The sequence below is a fragment of the Syngnathus typhle genome, linkage group LG4 (assembly GCF_033458585.1).
Source record: "Syngnathus typhle isolate RoL2023-S1 ecotype Sweden linkage group LG4, RoL_Styp_1.0, whole genome shotgun sequence".
NCBI classification, from domain to species: domain Eukaryota; kingdom Metazoa; phylum Chordata; class Actinopteri; order Syngnathiformes; family Syngnathidae; genus Syngnathus; species Syngnathus typhle.
The window spans coordinates 12,947,496-12,962,061 of record NC_083741.1 but is presented as its reverse complement, the minus strand read 5'-3'; the positions used below and the strand labels follow the sequence as shown (position 1 = coordinate 12,962,061).

At 40.6% G+C, this 14,566-nt stretch overlaps 1 protein-coding gene across 3 annotated transcripts in view; it reads right to left on the bottom strand.

Moving 5' to 3' along the window:
* plekha7b (pleckstrin homology domain containing, family A member 7b) overlaps positions 1-14,566 on the bottom strand; it is a 49,967-nt gene that overhangs the window by 17,372 nt on the left and 18,029 nt on the right. For all 3 annotated transcript variants that reach the window (XM_061277253.1, XM_061277255.1, XM_061277256.1), the window contains exons 2-9: positions 11,048-11,131; positions 8,695-8,797; positions 8,107-8,211; positions 7,212-7,284; positions 6,703-6,803; positions 2,756-2,934; positions 1,387-1,791; positions 409-946 (exon numbers count right to left, since the gene is read on the bottom strand). In XM_061277253.1, coding sequence (XP_061133237.1) covers positions 409-946; positions 1,387-1,791; positions 2,756-2,934; positions 6,703-6,803; positions 7,212-7,284; positions 8,107-8,211; positions 8,695-8,784 — 1,491 coding nt within the window. In that variant the 5' untranslated portion in view covers positions 8,785-8,797; positions 11,048-11,131. The remainder of the gene's footprint in view (positions 1-408; positions 947-1,386; positions 1,792-2,755; positions 2,935-6,702; positions 6,804-7,211; positions 7,285-8,106; positions 8,212-8,694; positions 8,798-11,047; positions 11,132-14,566) is intronic.

Sequence of the window (14,566 nt, the reverse complement as noted above, 5' to 3'; positions counted from 1 at the left end):
TGCAGCAATATGTGGATGGAATCACAGTGAAGGCTTGGCCTCAAACCACCTGTGGAGTGGGGACTCTGTAAAATGCACTACTCTCTCTCATGACATTAGTCTTGATTTTGATCACGGCTTTCAATACTCCATATAGAAAAATGCTCAAGCAGCTACGATGTCCTCGATGGCCATCTCATATCTATTTTCCCTAACAGATGTAAAGTGAAAAGTAATATAAAAGTAGTATAAAGTAAACCCTCGTATATTTGTGGTTTGGCAGTCAAAAATATTATTTATTTGGAACTTAGCCCGTTATTTGCTGAAAATCCAGATGCTTCGTTTGGATAAACGTAAAATCCTAGTAAAATGTGTCTCTTGAGGTAAACGATTAGATGATTTGCCGCGACAAAGCACAACATGTCGAACCTGTGAGAGGCGAGTAATGATGTGGCCCGGGGAGGTGGCTCTAGTGTTGTCCACACTTGACAAATCATCAAGCGGCCTGACCGTCCGTCTGCCTGAAGGCGTGTGTGGCCTGCGGGGGGACAGCGGCTTGAAGGATGACGGGGAGACGGACGGTGGGACTTCACAGGGGGACGGTGGCACAGAAATGGAGCGCGGCATCTCCACGGTGACGGTGAAAGATGAGGAGTCGGTGAAGTTGGAGCCGGCGTACACGGGCGCCGTGGGGCTCCCGTGTCGGAACTGCTGCCTCTGCTGCCACTCGTACAACTGCCACACCATCCCCTCCTTGGTGGCCACGCGCTCGTCCGTGGACATGCGGAAATGGCTGAGTCGGTCGTGAGCGTACTTGTAGTCGCTGGGCAGGTCGAAGGAAGGAGAGTTGCTGCCCGACGGGATGCGGGGAGACTTTGGCAGTGACTGGCAGGACGTGTCTGCTGTGCTGACTTTGGACTGTAAGGGGGGAGTTCGCCGAGGGAGGTTGTACTCTGCAGAGGGAATGCTGACAGAAACAAATGACAAGCAATTAGTTTCACGCCATCTCAAGGCCAAGCCGTTTGAGCATTTATTCAATAGCCATCTTAAAGTTCACTTTTTCTCCTCATCAGTAAGACAATTTAACACACTAGTAGAACTGTCTTACTAGCAGTTGTTTTCCCTACTACTCCATACAAATGTGAAAACTTTGGCAGGGCTGTGAACTGTGAGGACAAAGAGTGTAGTACTATTTAGACCTTAAGCTGAATATAAAAAAAATGCTCGAACAGCTTTCCATTTACCTCACGTGCAGCACTGTATAATAATAACCTTGTTTTTTTTTTATTGTGCAAGTCAGGATGTAATGTTGGCCACTAGAGGGCAGTATTTAGCTATAATTCTGTCCTATTCCTTACAGAGTGGACTAAACTTTAATTCAAATGAACTATGAGGACTTCCACTGACCTTTTTGGCGGGTCACCCTTTTGAACTTTGACCCAGTGCTCCACCTGAGCCAGCGTACTCTTCCTCTGTGAATGTTTCTCTGTGTCAGCCCCCCTCTGATACAACAGGTTTCCATTGTGCTGTTCCGACGGCACGGGACCTGGCTGGACACTTAGATGGCCGTTCCTTTGAGGGGCACTGTCCAACGAGTTTGGAGAGAGTCTCTCCCTTGGATCCGACAACCTGGGCCTTCCTTGAACCTCCAACATGTGCCTCCCCTCTTCTTTGTGAGCCAACCCCACACCATCATCCCGAGGGTGCTCTCTGTCCATCCTTGAAAATATTTCTGACTGAGGTGTAGTCTGCGTGATATGATTGGTCTGAGGAAATGCCTGCTGGATGCTTTTCTCAGGCCTTTCTATTTCCCTGAAAGGAGATACAGAAAAGGTCATTTAAGAATAAAAATATACTTAGGCTCAACATACCTGAATTCATTTTTGAGAGCAGCTTTCATGAAGCTGGCCGACCTTGAACGAACCCTGACAAGAATGCACATTTTGCCTACGGTCACAAATGTTCCTGGCTCAGTATTGCTAGATAATAAGTCTTTCTGTACGTGTTCCTCCAGAGTTTATATGTGTGAATATTCGTTATTTGAAGGAGTATCGCTCCCAGAACTTAATGTTAATTTCCTATTAGCCTGTCAATGCGATTTCACTATGGGACTGCTTAGCACTGGCAATATACGATGTGTGCAATTCATTTTTTGTCCGTTTAGTTTTGCAGTAAACTCCAACTGGTCTGTCATTAAACAGCTTCAGGGAGGACAGAATCACATTCAAGCACCATGGTGCAGCCAGGGTCCTTCCACAACTAACACACACTGCGTCACTCTGCACATTAATGTTTTTTCTTCTATTGTAGTGTTTTTATGACTGTGAGAAACAATTGAATCAAAATCACAATTAAATTTGGATTAATTTCCCAGGCCTACCATACAAGGACAGTTTGCATTGTTTTGAAGTGCAATAAGACGCACTACAGAAGTGCCTCGCTTAACTGGCGCTTATGTCCAGCTGGCAGAGGGCTTCTGTCCTCAGCTCGATGCACATCAGAAATGATCACGGCCCTGAACAGATGGCCAGAGCCTGACCTGCTGAAATGAAGCCTCAGAGGGCACGGAGACTATCGATCATATTCGTTGGTAATGCAAATGTAAGTAGAACAAATGGCGCATCCAGTTTCTTTTTTTATTCCTTCTTTTTAACAACATCACCACACTAAGTTCACACAGATTGCTGTGCTTTATGAACGGGGCAGGACATTAGTTAAACAGCTGGAAGCCCATCCAATGGGAAAGGAGAGGCCTACTCCGTGGCACGAGACCAACCTCTTAATGGTGTGACTTTGCTGCATCAGCGCCGCTTGGTTCATGGCCCGGATCCAGCCATTCATGTCCTCCTGCGTGTCCGCGCTGAAGAAGTACGTCCGCATCCCACAGTGTTCCGCCTGTGTGCCAATCACAGAGTTCTTATTGTAGATGTAGGAACGCATTCCAGTGTGGCTCGCCTGTCAGAGGGAGACAGAGCAAATACGGATGTGAGAACTAAAACGACCGACAGTCAAGTCGGAAACGACTGACAGCTGTCAAGTAAAGAATCACATTTTGCAAGGGAAAATAGGAAACAAAGTGGCACTTCATAAACAAAAACTTTGTTTAGTTTATGGAATCAACTAGCTGCCAACCAAACAATGGAAAAGATACAATTGTAATGGGATTTTTGCCAACTACTAATATATCCTTCAATAATTAAAGTTTTTTTATGGAAACCTGGGCCTATGAGCTCCTGTATTATGATGTTCATGATGGTGGGAGTAGAGAGAAAGATCATTTTTAAGGTGGTGCTTGCATCTGAGAAATATGTAGTATTAATAATGATTTTATTTTCATCCATCATCCTAATTTATTTTAAACAAAAAAGCTCCATGAGAATGCATCAAGTTAGTATTATTACTAGGCATAGTAATAAGAAATACTTGAGAAAATTAGATGATCATTTTAGTATAATATAATCCTCATTTGGATCATTTGCACCCACAAAAACATATATGTAAAGTTAACTATCCAGTGTACAGGCTGTATAGCTTTGACTGGTAGACTAAATCACATATTGTCTCAATATATATCCGGTAAATCAAACATATTGCATTTGAAAACACACATATGTGGCTGAAGCGCGGAAAGGACAGATACTATAAAACTCAGTGAAGCGGTTTAACAATTCTATTATAGAAATATCCCTCAGTTATAACGAGGACTTGTGAGAGATACAGGGCAATAAAATGCACTGTATCCTAAAGCTGATTCAGAAACTGCAGCACCACAAGGTATTCAGGGACACAACCACTATCAATGTTAAAAAAAAATGTGCAGAATCTAAAATGTGAAATGGCAAATGTACTCACAACTATGTAGCATTGAATAAAATAGGAATGAATTGAGCTATAACTTGCAGTTTTCCTCATTTTTTTTGTGCATGGCGATGAGCCCCCCTTCCGACACATACGGCATAAGAACTTAAGCCTCGGGCCTTTGCGCGGATCACTGATTATCTGGCGCAATTGCAACGTTCAGTTCGTGAGATCGCAATACCTACATACATGGCCACTTAAAAGTAACTTGTTGTTGGCCTTGTTAGCTGTTAAGGTATGACAAAGGTGCAAAGCAAAGTAGCTTCCATTTTTAGGTTGTTGTAGTGATTCACAGCATTTTGAGAGTGGAGGAAATGGCTTGAATGATTCTTCACAATTTGAAGCCTCATTTTATACACTTGCTGTTCGAATGCAGGCCATTTCCGTTGCGCTTTTGCTGCTGGTATAGAGGCAAGAGAAAACCAGCACAGTATCTGGCTGGGTGGAATCCTTCCACTGTACCTCCCAAAACATCACTTTTCAGGCAACCCCAAAAGCAGCATGTTTGTTCAAGAAATAATTGTTGTAGAAATATTACATTGGCATTAAAAGTGTCTGTTCTGCCCGATATGTTTCTTAACACAAATATCAATGTTTCACTTAATTATGTAAGGAGCATGTGTATTTTGTAAATAAGCCATATGGAGTCAAATAATCTGTGACTCTTGAAAAACCCGCCAATGTTCTAAAATGACTAGAGGTTGTCTTTTCTGAAAAGGCCTGCCACCGAATGAGTCAAGTATTTGTACTTCCCACCACTGGTCTTTTCCATGAGGACAATGACAAAAAGATAAATGATAAAGAGAGTGACAGGCCAGATACCAGAGCCCATGGAAGCATTATTGATGATGGCTTCTGGCAAACTCGCTTATATACATGTTGCTCTGCTTTGCAGCAAAAAAACCAAAAAAACAGAATTGGAGCTACTGAGCCAATTTTGACATGACCCATTAGCATATTTGGTAAATAGTGCAAACGCTGTGTATGTCACTCTAGCACTGACACCGCAGTTTCCTGCTGATCCAATTTCCTTAAGTGCAAGTCCAATATCAAATGTGTCACCATCCAAATAAGGCAAAAACAATTGGCTAAACCTAATGGGCTCTGGTATCATTGCACCATATGTTGCTTGTTGATGACAACACGCTTCTAATGCACATTTAGGAATGTACATTGTACAGTACCAGAATGAATGAGGTGACATTGGCTGGTGACAATCACTGATGATGAAGCGGAATTGAAATCAAATACCTACAGTATTCATGCAAGTGGGGTAGCTTGTGCGATTCAGGACCGCCGCTCGCAGAGTGAGCAGTACTCACGCCGCCCGCGCGCACACACCCGGTCACAATGGAAGGCAATTGACCAATAGGGAATGAGAGAAATACAGTGAGATGGAGAAAAAGAACAACAAGGAGATCAGAGCAGAAGACATGAAGAACAATAAATGGCTCAGACTGTTAACTTCCCTTGACAAGGAACATGGTCAATATGTGTTTAGCAAAAGTTAATAGCTCAAGGTAATACTAGGACTCCATGGTTGCTGGTGATGACCACAATCATTTTGATTTCCTCATGCAATCCAATAAATGGATGAAAGCAAGTTGGCCCATAAGAACAGTGAGTTGAGGGGGCTTGGATGTGCAAAAGTTCTTTTTAACATTTTCTTTGAGGTCACCAATGTCTCTTAAGACATCACTCCTAGTTATTGTCTTCATCAAAAAACATTTTAAAGCAGTGCTGTTGTACAAGTGACTTGTTCTCAGGATGGTTATGAATCATCTACAAAATTAAATAGATGATTTGTCATAGGTGTTAAAAAGTGAAAAACAAGCTCTTTTCACTCTCCTTTGCATAGACTGCAGGCCGAAATCTATCATTTATATTCCCAGCTGCAAAATTAACTTATATAGTGCTGTGACATTAAAAGGCAGATGCGACTCATTTCCAAGTTGATCGAAACGTACTGTTGATGTAAATCTAACAGCAACAACAAAGTGCAAAGTAGAATGTAAGATCATGGATGATTGCAACAGAATGGCCTACAGCCGCAGCGCTACATCAAATATTCAGGCGATATATTTCCACAGAGGCACGGTACAGAATAGAACATTGTCACTGGAGTGGAAATAAATGAATTTATGGCCCTTTGGTAGAATTCACAGAAGGAAATGCAGATTATTATTCACAGTTACTTGCTCAAACTTGCCCACTGTTGCTGTCGCATTTAAAACCATGGTTATTTTGTTCCATTTCACAATAATTGGATTGATATATCATTAGTAGCCTACATTTAATAATGAAAAGAAAACCCAAATTGTTTCTGCTCCCTGTCAGTGCAAATTAAAAAGAAAATAACCATAGAAAAGCCCACCCTGCTTGAAGTACTGTACATATGCTAATTCATGCGGAAATCATGCCTGGAATACGTAAAAGTGCCGCTGCAGCAGAGGCAGCCATCACTAGGGGTTATTAAAAAAAATAAAAAAAAATAACAACCAGACGCTGCCCATCTGGAAGAACTCCTCAGAGCTCATTCACAGATGTGCGAGCAAAATACTGCTTGTTCCAAAATGTAAACATTCTGTTGTTTGGAGAAAACACCCTTTGACTTTTTTGTACATTCTGCACAAAAGGAAGCAACAAAGCTCTGGTCTTATAGATTGATCCATTTGGTCTACACATCATTAATATCTAAGTCACCTATTCACAGTTTATGGTAGATAAACAAAAATTAAATTACTCAATTAGCTCAGATGAGGATAGTTTCAAAACATCCATTCATTATCTGAGTCAAATTATATTTTTGGTGCATTCATCTCTGTGTATGTTCATCCTCATTTTACCAACAAGGAATCCTGTTACCTTGAAAGAATACTTGCGGTTGACGTGGTCCTCAGGCGCAACTGGTGCGATGAGATAGCTGGGCAGAGGAATACTACCGAGGACCGTCTCCTCGCGGCTGTCTGAAGCAGCAACAATAACAACAAGCGAACACCGTCATGTCAGTAATTGCACCTAAAACACACTGCCAAGATGTTTTACGGTGTTTACAAGAGATTTGGGATTTACGAGTCACGCGAAGGTACGCGGTAATTCGTGGGTGACAATGGCATGAGGGAGGGCCATGTGGCACATAGAGGCCTTTGGCTTAACCATTATTAGGCAAGGACAAGAGAGGAGAGGCGCACGGTGCCACGGAAACACCTGCACTCAAACTGAATAAGGAAACAGTTAAATAGTTCAAATAGTAGTTAAAAATCTGTGTGTTTTTTCTTTCCTCCCATCTTTGCTTTTGAATAAATGTTTCAACTCATGAATGCTCAAGTTGTCAGAATTTTAAATATATTTTGTTGTCTTGGACACACACTCACCTTTGTAGTAAAACAAGCAGAAGTCGGACAAGACGAACCACTTTCGTTTCCAGAGCCTCATTCCAGAGCTGTCCTGGAGGTTAAGAGAGTAAGCACGTGTGGTAAGGAACACAGGAAAAGAACAGTTTCATTGGCATTATCATGATGACTTGCAATATGGGGATCACGATGAAGCGCTGCAATGGCTGCAAAATTGAGAAACCAATAAATTCAGAGACCTTGAAATGTCAAGTGACAGATACATTTATTTATTTATTCATTTATTGAATGATTTATTTATTGATTGATGGATTGATTTTGTTGAATTGATCTTTTAAACAAAATATACCTGCATTTAATAAAATATGATTTGCTTAAGTACACATTTTAATTGAATCATTAGAGTACTGTTTTTATTTTTTAATAATTAAGCACAAGTGTTCACGTTCATACTGTGGATTAAGTGATAGTGACTTACAATATAATAGATTCCTCAGGATAAAACCCGAGTCTTGTTTTTGATGAACACTTGGGCCTACTGCGCTATTACTGTACATATATTATAATGTTGGACATAACTGTGGTACTTGTAGAGAAGGGTTTGTATTTTTTGGTGGCTTTAATGTTTATAGTCCTGCAGATATTATGTTTGTGCAGATGCCATATTTGTACATACTGTTTGAATTATGATCTAACTTCAGTCCCATTCGAAAAGGTTTAGCAAGGCTCTCACCAAAGCCGAACCATCATAAGTCAACATGTGTGTAAACCATAAAGACTAAACTGCTCTAAATTATGCTTGTGATGTTAAAAGTTAATCGTGCCACAATTCTCTAGATTGACTTAAATTTAGTCACAAATAACCATGTTCACTTACTAAAAAACCAAAACCATTGGTAGAAACATGATCAGTCACCTGTTTATAGAGCCAGCCCCTCACGACCACCGGGATGTTGAGGTTTCGTTTAATAGCTTGATCCCTCTTGCCGAAACTATGACATTTGCTCAAGCCTCTCGAGCCCTACAAGGACACAAAGATAAACTAAGCTGTTTTGCTTACATGTAAAATAAAATATTGTGTTTACATGTTGGAAAGGTGCATTGACCTTCAGAAAGTAAAAAGTCTTACATAGTGTCATGGCCTTACAACGAGATGAGTAAATAACCGAACAGAGCAGGGATGTGCTGGAGCAATGAAGAAACTTTGCTTTTGTGGCAAATCTTTTGTGGCCATGTCGCCTTTACCATATATTCACCCTGCATTTTTATGTTGACTTTTGTGACATGAAAAATTCTAGATTCGCCTTTTACTGTTGCAATCCAGTTTTAATATTCATGGCAAAATTATTCCTCAAAGTGACCATTTATCAGAATGACGATAGATAGCATCATCTCAAGTTGATTAAATCACTTGACCAACATTAGTGTTTCTTGTCACTCAAAGTAGAAAAAAAGAATGAACAACACATGGGAAAGGATTACTTTTAAGGAGAAATCTTCTCACCTTTGATGCTGAGCTGGCATCCATCGCTGCTGTGGTCACAAGCTTAGAGGACTCCGTGACCATACCGGGTGGTCGGTGGTGATTGGACATGCGGGACTCGATCCTTTAGTTGACAAAAGCGAGCATGTGAACACAACTGCACTGTCATGTTCATTCTCTCTTCCAGTGGTACTTAAGTGTATTTATCAGGTATCTGTACTTTTTCTAAAGTCTAATCCAAGAGCTCAATTAATCAAGATCTCAACCACGGTCGACATTGACCTGTCTCAATTTACATCGTTTAAATGCCATGTCGTCATCTATGGAGGTTGAAAAAAGTCACAAGTCTTTTTTGACAAAGCCCAGTGGACTATTTTCAAATGAAGGAGTTAAAAGTAAGATGTGATCATCACAATAAATACTCAAGTAATGACACCTGGAAAATATACAGTACTTAAGCACAGTAACAAAGTATTTGTACTTCATCACTTACACTGTTGACATGTAATATAACGGTCCATTGCTTTTAAATTTACTTCCTAATCGAAGTGAGCTCCTGGTAAAAAACAATGTGCGATTTCCGTGACATTTCTGCCCCCTACATCGTTTCACAGCAAGGTGAAAATAAACTCTCACCTCTTCCTTCTCTGTGTGTGGCACTACTATTGAGCCGGAGAACTATGAGTGAATGAGTGGAGAAAGTGAGGTAACTAAGTAAACATGACTATTCTTTGCTGTACAACGTATATTGCAGCAGTCAAGAATGTTTCCTGTCATATAAGGGGGCTGGTTTTATGTGACACTGACTAGTGTTTACCACAATTGCCATTGCAGTGGTTTCCCAGGAGATTTGTTGTGGTATGTGCACTGAAGAAGGGCCATATTTCACATTTGTTAGAGTGTCAAGGCCGGCTCTCTTACTGCAATAATGAGAATTGGATCGGAATAAATGTTGGTCCTTTTTGCGCCATTAGGCTCTAGTGGGGTTCAGGGTGGATGGATGGATGGATGGATGGATGGATGGATGGATGGATGGATGGATGGATGGATGGATGGATGGATGGATGGATGGATGGATGGATGGATGCATGCATGCATGCATGGATGCATGCATGCATGCATGGATGCATGGATGCATGCATGCATGCATGGATGCATGCATGGATGGAGTTTAAGACGCTGCAAGTGAAGCAACTTGTGATTCTATCAAACTGGTGTGTATTAAGTGTAGCCATCCATTTTCCATACTACTTTTCCCCAAGGGGGTCGCAGGCGTGCTGGAGCCTATCCCGGCTGCCGGGCAGTGGGCGGGGGACACCCTGAACAGGTTGCCAACCAATCGCAGGGCACAGAGATGAATAACCATCCACACTCGTAGTTGCGGGTAATTTGGAGTGCTCACTTACTATACTAATGTAAATTTATCCATGAGGAGCATTCACCTCACACTATTCTGAGTTACAAACTTGAGAATGCAAATAAATCATCGTCATTTTAGTACTGCTTCAAGCAGACAATATTCAAGCATCTTGCATGCGCATCATGTTCCAGCCGCCGGCTGGAGTATAACCACACAAAGAGATGGTTTTAATTGTGATGTGAAGCCATCAAGCAGCTTTGATGGTCTCTTTGCAAGCAGGACATGCTGACAAAAGCATGAAATATAAAGGTGGTAAATCCAACCGCCACACAACATATTGAGGTAAAGGAAAAGAAAGGTTGAAAAAGAAACATCATTTTTTCATGAGATGTCTTCTCTGTCACGTAACAAAAACAGAGAGACGCTTTATGCATTTGCTTGAAGACTTCACTGTCATTGAAATAAAAAGCCCAAGAGGAAATATGATATAAAAAAGCAGACTGATGAATTTCACTGAGAAGCGACACAAAGTCAAAAGTGTATGTGAGTACTTCTTTTATCTTGAACGGAAATTGCTTTCAGGCATCATACGAAAAATGCAGTGGGATTAAAATGCTCTTGAAATGTCATTCAAGTTATGAATACAACCCATCATAGAGCAAATACACAATGTCCTTCCTCCAAGTCACTAATTAAAGTGTAGGATCCGTAAAGCGCATGTTGCGTGGACTCCCTCTCGTGGCATGCAAAAGAATTGCCGCCTGAGTGCAGCTCATTTGCTAAAGACCATTAATGTTAAATGCAGTATTTTTAATTGTATGATTAAGTAAGTTATTTGTGTTTTTCTGTATTTAAGCACAGGTGATACTTTATGATACTCATTTTCTCATTACCTCTTAATTGAAGGCTTCTCCTGTGCTTGTTCCAGATGATTAAACTTTGAATAGGCTTTTTCATGTCTAATTTTCAACTCCTATTCCCTGACCTTCAACTGAAAAGGAATGGAAGACTCACTTGTCCTGTAGGGTGTATTCCGTGTTTTCTGGCGAAATCTGCCTGGTAACAGGGTGCCGAAATGATGTGCACCTCACGTTGTGGCTGCAGCAGAAGAGAAAAAAAAGTGGGTGTCAAAGAGGGAATCAGGTTCTTGCACAGCCAACATCATATAGTTGCCCATAAGAGGTGAAATAATCGACCAAACCCAAAATTCCCACGTGTACCTTTATCACCAAATTGGTAGCAAGAAATGAATACACCCCCAGCCATGCAGGCCAGTCATGTCAACTCTGAGTGACTCATCAAATCCTTCTTTTGCTTTGGATTAGGGCCAAACTATTTTTCAAAATGTACACTTTTCTGCCACCAAATCTAAGCAGGTCAGCTTTCTGTTCGCTATGCTCAGCACCCTGGCCATTTAATCTTCAAATGCCATCAGCCAGGGGAAATATCTCATTTCTAATCATAACTTTTATTACATAAGCTTTTGCTGAAAATAGAGTGAATGAATGCTTCTGCAGCTTTTCTTTAAACATGCTGCACATACAAAATATCTCCAATAAACATGTTGATACACTCAGCGCTTAGAGTGCAATAAGTGTCTTATAGTCATGGGCTAAAACAACAGCAATGTTGAATGATACATACATAACGTTTCACGGCATCGACATTTATGAGTTTTGGAAAAGTCGGGCAACATACTGAACAGGATTGATGCCAAGACATTCAGCACGCACAAACTGTATGCACAAATCGAAACACACAGTCGCACAGGCACTTGTTCCTGGTACCAACCCATCATGGTCTGAACTGCACTGCACTGTAGAACACTGCAGCACCAGCACATCCCCCGTTAATTAGAAAGCTGCATTCTTTGAGGCTTTTGTTTCAGCCACATTACTTCTGAACTATTTGTCATGGAATTTGCAGCAACCACACTGCAGCACAGTACATCTATTTGTCAGCTGCCAGCTTCATCAATGCTTGTGGCACTGGCATCCCTAATGGCAAAATAAACTCCTGCCTGCAGATAACTAACCCAACAGACTGTAGATGTGCAAATGTGTACTGTAAACTGTAATAACAGGACAGTGCATAACAAAAAGGCCCGTGTCCGCCTATATACATTGGTACTTTGACTTACAAGTTTGCCGGCTCAAATGAAGGAAAAAAGGGAGTTGGGTGAAGAGAACAGACAGAATACAAAATGAACAAACACAAGCAACATGAAGAGTGCTACACGAACCTAACAGTGTGGCAAATCAGAACTTGATTGAGTTACTGATGTAACTCGTTTAAAAGCACACAAAAATGCATAAATACAAAGTATTACAATGTATGTGGGGAGTGTCTTTTTTGGTTTCATTATACTTTATGAAACCCGTATATTTCTTTACATACACTTTATTTTGCAATATTGACACTGAAGCTGCAATAGTGCCTTTTTTTTTTTTAATTAAAAGTTGTTGTTTTTTGTAGAACAAATTAATAGAATTTCAGTCATCTCAATGGGGAAATTTGGCGTGAGACACAAGTAAATTGAGTTACTGGCTTGGCCACGGAATGAATAAAACTTGCAAGTCATAATACTATTGGAATTTTGTCTTGGCAAAATAAAGGTCAATTCGTTTACCTTAGAGAACATTTTGTTTTGTTTATTTAGTTTTTAAATTCCAAACATCCACTTTGTGGCAATTAGATTGCTGGAATCAGAAGCATGCCCTTCAATGGAACAAGACAGCAGATAAAAGAGCCTCAAATGAACAGATATGCTAATACGTACATCATTCAGAAGAGGACATAAGATGAGAGGATACCTAAATCATGACTCAAAAAATTTACTTCTAAAAATGAGGGGCGTGAATAGATTTATTTCATTAACATTATCATAGCAGCTTGTATAATAACTCGCTCTGAACATCTTTGCATCTCTCCAGACTTTGAACAAAAAACAGCTCTTTTTTTCCTTGGGTTGATTTTTTTTGTTTGATTTTTCTCTCCGAAGTATTCATTATGAGTGTTTACTCGAGCAGACGACCAATCTAAATGTATTAACAATCTACAAACCATGCTCTTTCTCAGCTACGGCCGCACATTGTCCTCTTGTCGCTGGATACTAAATACTAACCACTTAGGTCGACTTTGTTCCCTTACACAGAAAAGCATGACTCATCATCCCATTTTTCAAGGCGGCATTGTTTACATTCACAGTGCAAATGGTGTAAGTACATTTAGTTTAAACAAGTTCTATTCCTTGATGGAAAACAAGGTGTGTTGCAGTTATGTGAAAACATCAACCAAAGTTCAAAGCGTTTGTGCACACTTGCCAACCCTTGCACTATATCTCAAGGATTGGGCACTACACCTGTCTTGAACCATACTAAGTGTTCTTCACGATAAAATTCAGTACAAAACAGTTACTAAAGTTGAATTTATTGAGAAATAAATAAAGAAATAGCATCTCTTCTGTCTGCGTACAGCTAGCATCTCAAATCAAACTTCACCACTGTGATTTCAGTACAGTACAGAGACGGTTTCAACACATCTGACTTATAGTAACACGAACTGAGACTCTTCATGTCAACCACAAACATGGCATTTGTCTTGACCGCGAAACTGTATCCGCTCACCATAACACCTAATAAGCACCACTACAGATACTCTTTCCCATCATGCATACTGTGGAGACTCTACCTCACCTGATATCGGACACAGAATCATGGTGAATACGATTTGTTCAGCTGCTGAAATTCTCTCAGTACTATCAGTGTAGGTGTAGAATGTTGAGGGTCTGATATAGTGGCTTGCATCCAAATGAATCAGAAAAAAAAGTGGAGACTCAAAGTGTCCAGCCCTGGATGGTAAACATCCAATACCCTCCCATCAGTGGAATACCTCAACCGCTTATCAGATCCTCCTCCCTCTCTATGTTTTACTTCCCTACATATACGTATCTGCACTCCCACTTTTCTAAGTATTGAAGTTACTTTGCTCTACTGCAGTGGTTCTTAACCTTTTTCTTTATTCGCACCCCATTCAATTCACCAACCAGTTCTCGCACCCCTAACCCTAAGTAATTATTCTAATAATAATTGGTTTACTTTACAGCTACAAGGCTTAATTAGCATTATCCCTAACGCCAATTAACACAGTGACTTCTTGATTTCCAGAATTTTTCGGCTACCCGACCATTATCCCCGAAAATTTGTAAATTTCCCCCAGGGTATCCTCGCACCCCCTAGGAAGCATTCTCCCACCCCCGGTTAAGAACCACTGCTCTACTGTGTGAATTGTAATCCTAAATCCTATAAACATTCTGTGTGTCAGTCATCAAGATAGTGTCAAAGTTGCTTGTGTTTCTTGACTGAAGTCAGAATAGGAATTAACACCGTGAACTCAACAGGAAAGAACGCTTCGCTTAAATCAGTCAGACACCAATCTAAACTGGCTAAATCACCAGAAATACTATGCAATTCAGTGACTCAGGAGTAAACTTACAAAGTAAGCAATGCATTTCAAGATCCCCGTATGAACTGG